Genomic DNA, 15,325 nt, shown 5'->3' with positions numbered 1-15,325 from the left:
ACTGACTTTTTCCACAACAAGTCGGTCCTGCAACAAGAGCGGGGAAGGGATGTTTCCACCTTGGGTCCATGATAACAACTGACTAACTGAACTGCATGCACTCTCATTTATAGAAAAATCGTTTTAGGTTCAGTCTCTTTGTCATATATGCGAACCATGTTGGTGTTTTGTAGTTTCGCAAATTGTAGCCAATACTTGCGTTCTAACTCGGTTAACCCGTGTACGCGAGTTAAATGATCTGCTAATCGAACTAAAAATTTAGATCCACAGCCAAGAATTGGGCAATGTTTACATTTTCTCCGCACCATCTTCACGGTTTGAAAGTTGGATTTCAACTGCACAAAACTGTTTGCAAAACTAATTTTATCGCTAATTTCACACGAAACGACAGCCAAAAACGCCAAAGACGCCAATAACGCCACGTTTTAGCTTTGTGTTTTCCCCAAGGGAGCTCGTGGGATCGCGCGTGGAGTTCGCGAGCGCGCTTGGCTAAACAGAAACCAAGTCATGATTAAATTCAACCAATGATTTATTTATGTATAAATTACAATCTTTTGCAAAACTACATTCTAAAACAAATGAAACTCTATATACAATTTATTTACAACTATTTACAAGCGAGAAAAACTATTTACAAGCGAGAAAAACTGAAAACTTTAAATGTCTAGTGGAGTGGTGCTGACTCCATCAGCCAACACTTTTCGTTTCGGGTAAAAATACGAAAAGGCATCTCGAACTTGAGTATAAGTATACATAGTATTATTAACCACTCTGAAACCTCGATTCATCCCGCCACCATTTTGTTTGGTGAGCAGTACATTCAAATACTTCTCTTTGTTGATCTCGTTACATTTCTTGTTGACACCCTTACAACTAAACTTATCTTTGGCCCCAAAACAATAATAAGTTTTTGAGCACAATCCCACGATTCCTTGCCCCTCCCTCTCTACTTTAAAAAGACCTGGAGTTCGCTTATCATAGGCCTTATGTTCGGCAGTGTCGGTTCTTGGGAACCAGTTGCACTTATCTTGTTCGAATTCAGCCTTTAATTCTGGTTTCACTAAAGACTCTACGCTATCCCCCGAGATAGCGATATATGCACTATCCGTGTCCATCTCACACATTTGAAAATCTGCACGATCGAGATACTTGTCTAAAAAATCATAATAAAATTGTAACATGCGTAACTTGGCATATTGATAAACGAAAAAACCAACTTGAATAGGTAAATTTAACTTAATTGTCTTCTTACAGGACTCTACTTCATAAGTATCTTCCGTGATGTTTTCTAGCTTTCTGAACAGAGGTGTGTTGACTTTACGGCTAGCTTCAGCATCAGAGCAATATTCCACGTTTCTGTGCTTCAATTGGTTGGTAATCGTTTTGCCATAGCCTGAATTCCAAACCTGAGAGATTAAAAAGATCTGTGTAAGTTTTTCTATCCATGAAATGTGTATTGCTCCCTTCCCTTATGTTCCCAGAAAGGCGTAGCTACTTACTAGTTTCATCGTATCTGCAATGATGGCCTTCCTAGGATCGGCATCCCCAGCTCTCCTCGCGTCTGAAACAGCGTCTCCAAAAGGTTTAAAGCAGGGCTCAGGGGTGAATTCAACCACTTGGTAGACTTTGGTTACTTCCAATCCATGTTCCAGATACCATTTAAGAAGGGGTGTGGCCAGCAGGATCTTGTCACCTTTCATACTGCCAATCAAGCTTCGCCGAGGTTGGGTCATGATGTTGTGTTCCTCTGCGTAAACCTTCATGAAGTCTCCAATATCATCGCGACTGATTTCCGTGTTCTTAAATATTGGGCACATCTCGCTGAATTTCTCTTTCAAGTGGTCCGGTACACGAATATCCACTTCCACGCACCCAAACAAACGCTCATTTCACACCTCGCTCAAAATTTGTTCCGGGCTCATAATCTTGACTTTGTCGAGAGTTCTTCGCACTTCGGTGGCGATGAATCGCTGTAGTTCACGGTTCGTTCTCTTTAGCAGACGCCAATCACATTCCCACATCTCCACGACACGGTAGCCTTTACTCTTAATGTACTCTGTGTTGGCCTTCGTCTCTTCCAACAGTTCAGCCATGGGCTTGTTTCGTTTTTCGTTAAATTCTTTTCCGCGGTTAAGCGAACAGTCATGGCGTGCCAATAACACCCGTGGAATTGATACGCAGTTTGTGTCTGCGGGTTGAAACCATCCACTGGCAGTTTACGATCGCCGATACACTTCTCGGTGTTATTCAGTTGATGTCTAATATGAATTTGTTCCTTGTGAGCTACCCATTCGAGCCACTCGATCGCCATTCGTATGCTTCCCTTGGGTTTAAACTTATTTTCTGCCATGCGTCTGGTATAACTTCCCGTTGGCATGTTCTGCATCAGAGCCCAAAGGTACAGCGCATTCGCATCGTAACCCACGATTTTTTCACACAGCTTAGCAGCCGGGCCTTTCTCTGCTTCTCTGATCTTTGTTTTGCCTGCTTCATGGTAGCGATGGAAGATGATTGAAGGGCCTCCGGTGTTGTTGTCTTTGATCAAGTGATACAGGTCACTGTTGGCTTGATCAACCAGACTAAAGTACGTTTGCTCATCAAGAAACGAGAACAAGTACTTTAAGGTAAGGCCAGGAACAGAAATGCCGTCTTTAAACATATCGATCTTTCTGTCTTGCCAGAACTGACTCATTTTCTCTACTGCTTCTATAAAGGGCACTACATCCAGATTGTTGTACCAGACCAAGAAATCTTTAAAGGTGGCCATTTCATTGTCTTCCCATACTTGCTGACAGTACTGGTATTCTTGTTCTGTAACGTTTTGGTTCTTCAGAGATGAATAGAAAGCTTCGTGGGGAGGTAGTGATGTTTCTTCTAGCTTGTCCAGTCCATCAACCCACTCGTACGGGAAGAAACCTTTAGTTTGCTCGCACTTGTACCCTTTCAGGAACTGATCATAGCTAAAGCCCGGGGCAACATAGTTGGAAATGTCGAGGAGCTTCAGAAAATTTGTCTTGAGACACATGTGATTGCTGTTTCTCTTGACAGTGAACTTGATAGGTTGAGTCTCAATGAGGTACGGGAACAGAAATTCTTTGACGGCATTCAAGTCATATTTTCCAGAGTTGAACCCAAGGACAGGCAATTCTTGTAAGTATGTATTCAGTCTCTCTTCTAGTTCGTTCAGCACTTTGTTGTCACTAGTTTGTGCCTCTCCAAACAACAGATCTTCGCAGTCAGCAATTTCATCACGCCTCTGTCTCTGTTCTAGTCTCCTTCCAGTATCCAACTGCACGTTCAATCTTCTATAAAAAGATGGATCGTTCTCATTGACTTCGTCATCTAAGAAGGCGCGATCTTCCTCGTTCTCAGCCTCAATCTCTTCCTCATCCTCCTCATCATCGCTCGCCATCAGATCAATCCCTCTACTTTCATCCTCACTATCTTCTCCGGTTTCTTGTTCGCTTTCATTTTCACAACTGCCAGCCTCTAGATTTCCGTCTTGCATATCCACTAGCATTTGCGCTAATTGGTCTTCGCGAGTTTCATTGTTGGTCGGACCTCTTGCGGTTTCGAGAGCTTCAAACACTGGAGCGTACTGTTCTCGGAGTAGAGAAGAACTTTTCGTGCTGATGGACACCAAGTACTCGATAAATTCTGTAATAAACTCTTTTGGATCACCGCTAGTCACGAAACATTTCGGTTCTTGATACTCAGGGACGTTACTGCAGACACTCACACTGAGCGGGACATGGGCCGATTGCCAGTTTAATTTTTCTGTGCTCTTCAATTCTTGCCCTTTCTCTTTGTCGAAATAGCACTCGAAATCAAATGTGGCGCGGTACGGAAAATAACGTGCTTCCTCTGGGACAATAATTCCTTCATCTTCTAATTCTTCAAAGATCGTTTTCGGAACATGGTACGCGCCCCCAGGGTACTTGAGCTGGACTTTGCCATCACACGTTGCTTCATGTTGCCTTAAATTACTTGCACGTTTCCAGTATTTACCACATCTTGAACAACAGAAGGATTTACTGTACCGGGCGAGATCTTTTATGTACGAAAAATGATTCTCGTACAAGTTCAAGTAAAGCGTGCTTTCATAATGGCGATGTGAGCGGCGAACCAATGTGGCGGTGATGTCGGGCTTGTCTTCAGTTTCTTCCTGTTCTTCACCGTGGGTCTGTGTGGGGGCGAGATTGTACACTTGAATATTAACTTCGCACAGTTTCTCTAATTCATCCAGCTCGATTAACTTGACTCCATGAAACTTTTTCTTGGATAGACCAGCGTCTCGATACTGCTGGTAATAGTGCTTCGTGTCCCTCTCTAGGTTCTTCGTGTGGCAACCGTTATGGAGCGCCAGGCAGCGGAAGAAACACAGATTATCTTCGTAGGGTTTGCCTCTTCGGATATCGCGATCGAGCGGGATAATTCCGATGTTGTCCACGATATAACCGGGAAGATACTTGCCACGACCGATGGGATGATCACGGAGTTTCCATACGAACCAAGTAACATTCGTCACGAGATCCACAACCCATTTAGAGTTAGGCCTCTGCTGGCGTATCCACTCCAGGAAATCGATGTTGTTTACTTGTTCATACAAGCGGTTCAAATCATCTTGACTGGAGACCAGGAAAGGCTGTTCTAAGACCAGGTTGTTATTGGCAGAGGGGTGGTGATATTGGAGAGCCGCAGTTTCTGTGTTTCGGAGGATAAAGCCAAAGGCGAAATTGACTTTGAAGACTGTAGGCTGATCAGCAAAAATTCTATTCAGCTGTTCTCGGAGGCTGGCTGGACTGATGGTGGCTAAACGGAAATTATACCAGTCTTGTAGGCGGTTTTGCCGGCTAAATCGGGTCCGGATTTGCGGCCAGTGTTGCCGGTACATCTGAGCAATGTTTTCTTCACTGCTAGGAACAAGGTTTTTAGGGATGAGAACGGGATCCGCTTCCCAGCTAGAACCTGCAGTTGCAGTCGATGGTTGAGGAGTAGATTGAAGAGTGGCTGATGGTTCTGAAGCGGTACTTGTACTTGCTTGGTCCGACCTCTTAGATCTTTTCGCAGCAGTTGCGTCATTAGATGTTGCGGCGGAACGTTTACGGGTTGTAGCGATGGTGGTGGGTTGTTGATGCGCGGTGCGAATATGAGCATTGTAAGGTGCGAGGTTGTGGAAGGTTTCGCTACAGGTGTTACAGGTGAACGTGCATTCGGCAGCGCGCTTGTCGTGGGCTTTCAGGTGGCGATTGAGGTGCGACTTCTGGGTGAAGCGCTTGTAGCAGCGAGGACACTCGTGGGGCTTCTCACCAGTGTGAATTAGTTTGTGTTTCTTCAGATCCTTTGGGCGAGTGAAGGTCTTGCCACAAGTCTCACAGCCATGTTCCTTGCGGGGTTTCTTTGCCGGTGGCTGTCCATCACCGGTTTGAATACCCTACAATTAGTTATTTTCTAGTCTTAGCAAAGCTTAACTATACAATTGATAAATAAGTTATTATCTGAATGCTATTCGATCGAAAAATAGTTCTTAAATAGAGTTACTATTTAGTTAGGACATAAACGAATGTTTATGTTTGAAATCCGCGAAGAAATAGCGTCTGTTTTGATTTCAAGGCTCCATCCGCAATTTTGAATTGCTCAGTCTTTGCTCGGTCAAGCATAAAGGAGATTTGATTCATTCATCAAAAACAATGAAACAAGAATTCAGCTTTTGATCAGTGAATGAAAAAGAAGGAATTGTGCCTAGATTCTAATTGAAGACAAATACTTTTAGAACAAGACTATGAAGCGTGAATACAACTCCGTTGCGACCAGTTCCGGTAAACATTCCTATAAAACATTTAAGTAAACGGAAATTGACACGAGAATTGAGCTTTTGATCAGATAACTTGTGATAACTTGATAAATTAACTATTTACAATCAAAAGCGAAAGAGAATTTAGTTCAACAGCAATGAAACGAGAATTGAACTTTTGTTAAAACCACTCGAGCGACTTGATAACTTATTTTCTCCAAAAGGCTAGTGCGTACAATAAATCAAATCACTTACGGTTTCTGAAGGATTACAAAACGGTAGTTGATTCAGTTCTCCCAGCCACTGAAAATAATAAAAGAACATAAGTCTTTGAATAATATAGATCACACGATGGTTGTAATTGTGAAGGAAATGAAATCGGAATACTTACTTCGTCACGTAAATCACTTTCCATTTCCACTGGAAAATAGGAATCGTGGTTATTCTACAAGAAAACACGACGAAGGTAATTAAGATTATATAGACGCTTACTTTAAGAATGAGTATACATATTTGCGTTATTGTTTGAAACACAATGAGGAGTTCAATACAATTCACTTATAACACAGAGTAAATTACTTACATTTTCTAGCGCCTCGCGTTCGATGTCCTCGATTTCTCGCAGTTCAGTGTCTGTAAACTGTAAAGTAAAATATATTTCGATTACAACATGTTAAAAGCTTTTGACAAAATCAAACTTATAAGGTTTTTGGTTATTAAATTGTTTTCCACGCTTAGATGATTGCTCTATTGTTTAAATAAGTACAGAAATAGACATATGCTGGTTGAACAAATTGGAATATGTTTGATGCGTGAAACGATATAATGATTAAATCTTAAAACTTACCTCGTTAAATAAATTATCCACAGTCTCCGGTGATAACTGCGAATTATGATTACTCTAAGACGAAAGAAAAAAAAGTTGATGTTAACGAAATTGCAAAACAAATAGCACCAAAGAAATTGAGTCGCACTAGCTATTGTTAAGAACACCTGAAGCGTTTAAGTCACTGTTCTTTAAAAGACTACAATAATTTACTCGTAAGATAAAGCAAATTAAACACGACTTACATTTTCCTGTGCCAAGCGTTCTGTTTCCTCAACAATTTGGAGTTGGCTGTCCGTAAACTGTAAAGCAAGATATAATTTAATTACAACCCAGTTTCTTCACACATCGCTTTTATTTCATTGTGTCTGTAAACGAAGTTAACAAGGGCTTCATGCAAATTTAAGTCAAAGTAACCCACATAATTAACTGACTAACGGTGCGTAAAACAGTCTGTTATCGTGCTAGAAAGTTTGTAAAAAAAAAAAAAACTTTAGTTACCGAATCGCTCAAATCCACCTCCAAATCAGCCTCCCCGTTGCCAGTTTCTGTCTGCGAGTCACTGCTTGATCCCTGCATTGAAAGATAAAGTTGTGTTTAAAGAGAGAACTAAAACGCTTGTTGAACATTCAAAACTTCATCCAACGGTTTTTAAATCAATTGAAAGGCACAAAACGCTTTAACAATACTTACAAGTGCTTCGCGCTGAGAATATTCGGCCAACATTTCGTCAAATGCGCTGATAGTTTCCTCATTGGATTCGGTCTACGGCGAGTAAGAGAAAGTTATAAAGATTAGTAAGAGAGGGTCAGTGAAAAGTATTAACACAAAACTGAGTTTAAACATACTAATACTCGTTGAACTTACCGTATCAACTGCTACGCGATTTTGAACGCAAGTGGTCGCATGAATCGACTCATCTGACTCGCGCTTCTCACCAAGCTATTAAAAAGAAATGAAACATCAAAGATCAGAGAAGAAACAGTATTTTGATGGATTGAATCAATGAAGGCAATAACGACCAATGCAATATGAAACTTACTTCGAGTTCCTGGACTGTCAATTCTGTCAATTGCGCAAACGCCAAGGGAACAAAATTCTCTGGGATTTGGATGGCTTCAGTCAAAATCTCCCAGTCTTGGACAGACACACAGGCGTTCAAAGCAGCTTGAAGATCAACAACGTTCGTGAAAAAAGCCATTTGCAACAGTACTAACGTTTTAAAAATCGGAAAAAGTTTTCCCAGCGAGTTTAAGTTGAATGAAGGAATGACGCTTTCGAAATCTACCCGCTTTTTATTCAAAACAGACAATATAAATCTTAAGATCCAATCAGGGTGGGAATAGAGCGGGCAAGCCTGGGCATGTCTATTGTTTCCTTTGTGCAAGAGTGACGCTCATTAGTAAACCTCGACACTTATTAGTATGCAGGAAGACATTTTTTCCCTAGGTTATAACAATAGATGACGTCATGGACTCGACGCTTAGGAATATTAATTAAGGGGATCCAAGGGGATCCAAGGGGATCCACTAACGGGGCTTATCTTTGCTGAAGGTATACTACTTTCAAAGATGTGAATATTGCGGAAATAGGTGAGTTATAGTGATTTTATCCTTCATTGGCTCTACGGTAATTAACATTAAACTGTCTCTGAAAATGCCAAAAATGTTTTACACGGTTATACTCATTTTTCTCAAGGTTGGAGAGTTGTATTTTATGGTGATAAGGTACTCTTGTTGTTCTTTATTATGCAGTTATACCAGTCATTGCTTAACCCAATAACGGCCACGTGTTTTCCACGAATAAAATTACTTCACAAATTAGCAAATTGTTAATTATTAACCTAATGTGCAGTAAAAATAGACAACTTACTGGGTCAAAGAAACAGCCCTTCTTTGGTCTTGAATTGCTAGAATTTCTAATTGTCGAATAAAATACCCTAGCTGCGAATTAAAGATTACTAGAAAAACAAACCTGAAGGTAAAAATTTCGAAAATTTCGATGAAATTTGATCCTTGCGCCACATGGCAGTAATTTGATCCGCTCTCGAGAAGACGTGTTTGTTTACGCAAGATTAGGCAGTCATCACGTTTCATCAATGAAAATAAAAAGAAAAACAGGCAATAAAGGTTTCCTAAATGAAAAATTTATTCAAATAAGTCTTTGTATTGGTCTTAGAAGAAAACGCGTATAATTTTTGCCGCGAGGCGACCGACTCGCAAGCGATTTGAAGCAGTTGCGAGTCAATTTTGAAGCGAATTTATCGACCCGTGCGGAGCACGTTTTTCAAAAGTTTTGCAAAAACTGTTCGGAATAAGAAGAATCGATGAATTAGAATAGTATTTCAGTACAAATTCACAATCAAACCTGTAATTCTTTGTGAGTTGTATTGCGAGAAACACTCGAACATCACCAAGAAAGTCCATGGCGAAAACAATGATTTGAGATGTCTGCCGGCTCGTCGCCTCGGTAAAACTACAAATTTTCCTCGCAGCATAATTTCTCCGCCGTTAATGCTTGGATTTCCGCTGTTGAAACTGTCGAGTATTCCTTAAAAGTTCCTCTTTCGATTTACCGTTTCGAAAAGTTGTGTTTTCCTTCCGAAAACGCCAAATTGGCGTCGTGAATATTTAAGCGTAAAGCGCGTGGCCTGCCATGATGGTTGAAATCTGATATTTTTCGGACGACAAAACCCTTTTTGTGTCTAGACTCCCCTAAGACCTAAAAATATATGCGCAGTCGGTGGATTCTGATTGGTCAGTATTTTCCAAAGACAATTAAAACATTAGAGGACAAAATTATCCCTTCTAGGGGAGGTAGAAACCCTTTCGCGTGCGTACGTGGATTCGCGGCCGGTTTTGGCCGGTTGGCCGTTATTGGGTTAAAATCTGAGATTATTTTGTTAAATTGTTATAGCATTATACCCAGCTGAAGAATTCCGGAAAGTTTGGAAGGGATTGGGGAACACATTTGGATACAATTGACATCAGCAGCACAGGTAAACAAACTTACCGAAAAATGAGGCAATGGTGCATGCATTAAGGCTAAACTTCACCCTTGAAGCCCCAATATACAGATGTGATGGTATTTGTTATGCTACTAGTGGGGAGAATTTGTTTAAACATGAAGATATTATTTTCTCTTTTGTGGTTTTAGAAATGTACAAACTCACTACTCTTAATCAGCTTTGTCATTATTTTTTGTTTGTTTTTACTTGTTATTTTTCCTTTTTTGTCGTGCTCTGAAATAATATTAGCTTCCTTGCTCACTTCCACTGAGTAGAAAAGATTTTTGTGACTTCTCTACTTATTAATTGGTAACAGAACAGATGGCTAGCCTACTTTCTTATTGAATGAAAGGCAATTATTCTTTCAGTTCTGCTTCAGTGGGAGATAGAAAGAAGATTACAATCCTGGTTTAAAAAACAGGAGGAGGTTGTTACTAAGCTGTCCTTTCTCTGGAAAGACCAGAAACGTTTAGAAGAGGTCCAAAACTTTGTCGCTGATTATCAGCTAGCCGCCTACAAAACTGTAAGCAGTTTCTTGGCTTCATATGTTAGCAGTGTTTTGGGGCAGGTCACTTTAGCACATTGTGCCACAAAAGTCAATCATCGCATGAGTTAGGTTCTTTGTATTATTCATCAATGACCAAAAAGGATCAAGGTTTTCTTATGTATAATGTACTGCCACACTTAACTTTCCCTTATAACGTTATGGTACAGTTGCCCAGCCATAGGCCAGCCGATCTCAACATTAGAAGCATGAACTATAGGTGAATAGGCTATTTTTATTTCTGTATAGAACATAAGTAACTTTGACGACTCCATTTTCCAATGTCTCTTTGCTTTCTGAATCAACCAAATAGTCTCACTCCCAGCATGCTTTGCCGGCGGTTTATTGTCCCCGTAGATTTGACAGACTGAAAAGACCTTTGTATTTCATTGCGTTACTGTTCATGGAGATGTGCTCTTCTTTGGTCTTCTTTAATGTATTGTCAATTGATTTCTGTTAAAGGTGTTCTGTAAGTGAAGTGACATTGCAAAGACGATGAGGGGAAAAGTGTTTGATGACGATATGGAAGAAAAAATCGATGTGTTCGACCTGGAGGCTGGTAAACCAATAAGTCCTTACGATTTGGCGCATTGAGTGCCTCAGTACTGTGCGATCCAACTAATTAGGGTGGTTTTCTTAACAGACCTTTCTGGTTTGCTTAGTAACAGCAGGGTGTTCTCAAACGTTAAAAATCGTCCATTGATGTTGAGCCGGGAAGGCGACTTTTAGTTTAAGAGTATTGTTTTATTGCGCACTAAATCATTTTGTATAGCCAGCAAAAAAAGTGCAGAGAATCGAGGACAACTGTGGGTGGTGAATACAAAACACAGAGTAGAATAAATGATCAGAGCGCGCTTTAGAAACTGGCCACTGGTTTGGTATGTACTGACTATTATTGTTTTTCTATTTTTTTTTTTGCAGTGTAAGGAATGGGGATTTTGTCTCAGGGAGCTCTTGGACTTGGCATGGGTACCAGTGATTACGGCCATTTAACCGTTGAACATGCTTCAATGTTAATGAGGAACTTTAGATCGTTACAGCACTACAGCAATCAAGGTTTCGAGGCGGCGCATATGCTTCAAAAGCAGATTTTTAGCAGAGCGACTAATCATGATGGCAGTGGTGAAGCGACTCTGTGTACGTAATAGCAACAATTAGTTAATAGCTCTTAGTCAGCCGAGCAACGAAAAAGAAAACACTAACAAAGATATAGTCACTTGTACTTCAGTTAATTTCCAGAGTATGCTTTTGTACTGAGTACAACAAACTTATTTTCATCAGTTATTCCGGAATTCTTCTCTGAAGTGCATTTATCCTTTTGATGGACGATCTAAACTTTTCGTTTGGTGAACCTGGAAACATGTTAGAACTTCAAAAAATACTGCAAGTACGGTTTTTTGCTAAACATGCGTACTGTTTTGTTTTCTTTCTTCTTTTTTTACTGGACCAGATATTGACCCATCATTATGCTGAAAAGCTCCTGTTCTTGAGACTGTGTTTCAGAAATGCCAAAGAATGTGCAAAGAAAGGTGAGACCGCATTAGTACTCTAAAAGCACGTCTTTCATCCTTATTGATGCCAATTTTTGTGGCTAATACAGTAATAGGCCTAGGTTGCTATGGTGTCACGAATCACTTCATAGACTTCCAATTTAAAAACTGCTTAAATGACAGTTCAAAATACGCATACATCACATGGACACGCGATTGATGACGTCTTAATTTTGTTATGTTTAGTAATTGCTTCTTGAAACCAGTACCATCCAATTTGGCCACAGTATTTTTTGCTGTTATTTTTTGTTGTTTGCCTTCCTGTTTTCTGTAAAGGTTAGAATTCGACCATACATTGTTAGACGTAAGTGTTCATCATGTTAAGTCTTGTGATCTCCATTTTCACAAAGCGATAGATCATCTAAAACACTCCTCTCCTCTCCTCTCCTCTCTTCACCTTTCCTTAACTTATTTTGCTTCTTTTGTTTAGGAAAGAAGTTTTTCTTCCGAGGATGCGGCTGGCCAAACCGCATTAGCACGAAGAAGTCGAGTGCTACACACAAGCGCTGGATAGAGGTCATGGACGAGCTTTTTTCTACGTTCATGTGTCAGGACTATGTGATATATGAGTACACTGGTAAATTGTGTTGCATCGTGTCTGACGCTGATCACTCAAGATTTGATTACAATGATACCACTTGGGAAAATATTGTCAAGCAAAAAATGACCGATCGTGAATGGCAAGAAAACGAAACACCACGTGCACGAAAGGCAAGGAAGGCGTGTGTACCCCACAAGACTCGAAGAAGACTATTCTAGGTGCGCAAAGGAAGAAAGAACCGCCTTAGTGCAAATCTACTTTCGTCGACCAGTGCAAGTACTACACAGCAGACGCAGAAGTCGCTCATCCCTTGCAGCCTTCAACGTAGATTTAAATCGTCGTTTTCACCTACCACCCCCAAACTAAAGCTGTTGTCATCAAAATCTGCAAAGCCTTGCATTCCTAAAATTCAGCGATGTCTGTTCGAGTTATCCAACAAGAAACGAACACTCTGACATGGATAGCACTTCCCACACCGATGCGCAATTGCAAAACCAGTTACCAACACTCATCTGTCGGGGAACTTTTCACCAGGGCTCTCACAATTCATTTCACTATCCGGGACAGCAGTGTTCTGCTATCGCATTATCTGCCCTGTTGTACAGCACCTTAACGACTGTGGACTCTTGGGACGCAAGCAATGTTGACGAGATTTTGCTTTTAGGAGACAAACTCCACTTTCATCAGTTGTGCCACTTAGGAAAAAATCCGAACGATGATCAAAAGTTGACCCTTGACGAGGTTCCAAATGGCGTCACAATGCTAAATTGTACTTTTAGCAATGAAAGCAAAGAAGTCGTGGCCGGTACTACTAAGGAAAAGGGTGAACTCGACGATTTTCCGACATTGGAAGATGCATTCAGGAAATGTGAAACTGAAAATTCAGTCGGCATAGTGCTTCGAATTTTGGACTACTGTGTTGGTTGCATCAATAAGTCTCCAGCCTGGTACCTAATAGATTCACATGCGAGCAATTCAGAGGGTTTGAGTGATGAAAGGGGAACAGCTGTGGTTCTAAAGTTTGAGTCTTCAAGTGAGATTACTAATCATGAAAGGTGCTTTGTGGAGAATCAAACAACATTGTCACACGATCCCGATTTATCGTTTGAGGCGCTTATTGTGGAAACCAAAAAAGTTCAATGCCAAGAAAGTGAGATTTCAGTTGTTCCCAGCATCAAATTGTTTTCATTGACGTCATCGCATGGGAAATGCCAGATTTTTAGTAGCTCCCTATGTCGCCTTGAAGAAGACAACAAGATAGACGATAACACGATCGACTTCTTTATTTTGAACTCCATTGACTCGTTCTTAGACGAAGATAAAAGAGACAACGTGCATGTTTTTAACTCGTGTTTCTACTCGAAATTATCGCAGAATTTCAACCCAAAGACCACAAGAAATTGGACGAAAAGTGTAAATATCTTTGAAAAAGATTTTGTGGTCCTCCCAGTTTGCCACAGTGACCACTGGATTCTGATCATCATTAAGATGGTCATTCCAAATTTATCAATCATGGTGTTGGACTCTGCGAATGAGAAACGAGTTCCACATGCGAACGTTGAGCGGATGGTGAAACGTTATTTGGAGGACGAATGGTGTGCAAAATGCTCTTCGCAGCAGGAATTAACATTCCGAGATTCCAGATATGCAGTTGTCAGCAAACAAACAACACGGACTGCGGTGTTTTCTTGATGAAAAACTTTAAGGAATTCATTAAGACCTATCCTGTTGAGGAGCCGGTGTGGCATAAATGAAGGCCCGTTTATGGACAGAAAGACATAGTGGCGCTCAGAAAGCAAATCAAGGTCTTAATTCAAAAGTTCAGTTCTGAATCAAAAAATTAATTGACTCAGCTAAGTGGTTAAGGTAAAAGCGGCAGTATCAAGAGAATATTCCCAGAATTCTGTCTAAGCTAAAACCAACAGTACGGAAAAAGATGGCAGCGGTACATTCCGTAATACCTTGCTAACTTAACACAGCCAACAGGCGCGAACGTTGTGGATGCAAGGTCTAATATTGTAGAACTTTTCCGAGTTTTTATGAGCGTTTTTATGGATTTTTGACATTAAGAGTTACTGATAAATGTACCAGTCGCCATCGTTTTCGGTACCATCATACGCTCGTTAATTAACAAAATTACTTTGCCCCTTGCTTTGGTGAGCTGTGTGTAGCAAAATTGCTTCTCAATATCGATGAAATGCTAGGTAATGGGCTCAAAAAGTCGAAACATCATGAAATGTGAAACTGTATAGTTATATATGTTTTTGAATAGTTTTTAAGCTATGTCTTGCGAGAAAACTGACATTTAATTACATTTTATCAACTCTATTCACCACTTGATACTTAAGAAGATTACTACTTCCTCTCTTTGTGAGAGACATTTAAAGTAGTTTCTTGTTTCACCAGTTAAGGTTATCTTGTTTAATTAAGTGGGAAACCTAAATTTTTATATATCGCTAATAACCAGAAACCTGTTTCCTTCCCAAAAAATGTCAGCTAATTGTTTTCCATTCACTTCCCGTTCCTCGTTTCCCTTGCTATATGGGTGTTGTCTCCGATGTGGAGAGGATAAAGTAAAATTTAATGGTAAATCTATTATGTTTTAAGCCTCAGTTGCATGTGTTACAATCCACTTTGCATGCTTAGAGGATGTGTTTTGTCAGATATCCAAAAATAGCTATTCAGTTTTGTTGGACTTTTTTTCTGGCCGTGTCTGTGTAATTTAACTGATTATAATGAGTAATGCTGTCATGACTTACAATAATGCGATAAAGTTTATTTAAGAGTATCCTGGCAACAATGAGTCGAGTTGGTTACTTGATGATACCCTCCTGTGTCTTAGTGTGCTACCCTTTTCGGCAAGTTTTTTTTTTTTTGGTCATGCTAATTACGTTACCAAAGTGTCTGCAAATTTTACCTAAGACACAGGGTAATACCCTCTGGATAAAGAGGGGGGGACTGGGAAACCATTTTTTTTAAAATTTTTTTTATCAGTAGAACCCAAATGACTGCCTGTACTGTTAACATTACATATCCAGGAAACATATCCGCATGTATTTCTAT

General features: G+C 40.3%; 2 protein-coding genes and 2 pseudogenes across 3 annotated transcripts; 2 read left to right on the top strand and 2 right to left on the bottom strand.

Moving 5' to 3' along the window:
- Positions 1-15,325, top strand: part of LOC146489411 (uncharacterized) — a 176,940-nt pseudogene that overhangs the window by 44,764 nt on the left and 116,851 nt on the right.
- LOC146489421 (uncharacterized) lies at positions 657-4,428 on the bottom strand (annotated as a pseudogene). The gene is made up of 2 exons (XR_014864515.1): positions 1,500-4,428; positions 657-1,406 (listed from the first exon to the last, which is right to left on the bottom strand). The product of XR_014864515.1 is annotated as an uncharacterized LOC146489421 (transcript).
- On the bottom strand, positions 3,582-7,729 carry LOC146489420 (uncharacterized). The gene is made up of 10 exons (XM_085110048.1): positions 7,497-7,729; positions 7,314-7,385; positions 7,122-7,193; positions 6,866-6,922; positions 6,642-6,695; positions 6,378-6,434; positions 6,186-6,239; positions 6,050-6,097; positions 3,740-5,434; positions 3,582-3,629 (listed from the first exon to the last, which is right to left on the bottom strand). The coding sequence occupies exons 2-10, from the start codon at positions 7,344-7,346 to the stop codon at positions 3,582-3,584; spliced, it is 2,118 nt and encodes a 705-aa protein (XP_084966174.1). The 5' UTR covers positions 7,347-7,385; positions 7,497-7,729.
- On the top strand, positions 11,569-14,189 carry LOC146489419 (uncharacterized). Its single transcript, XM_085108792.1, has 2 exons — positions 11,569-11,700; positions 12,152-14,189. Exon 2 carries the CDS (start codon positions 12,719-12,721, stop codon positions 13,952-13,954), a length of 1,236 nt encoding a protein of 411 aa, XP_084964918.1. The 5' UTR covers positions 11,569-11,700; positions 12,152-12,718; the 3' UTR covers positions 13,955-14,189.

Source organism: Pavona decussata, unplaced genomic scaffold (assembly GCF_977016875.1).
Source record: "Pavona decussata unplaced genomic scaffold, jaPavDecu1.1 SCAFFOLD_6, whole genome shotgun sequence".
Taxonomy (NCBI): Eukaryota; Metazoa; Cnidaria; class Anthozoa; order Scleractinia; family Agariciidae; genus Pavona; species Pavona decussata.
Note: the sequence above shows the minus strand (reverse complement) of the source record. Positions and strands in the feature narration are given on the sequence as shown.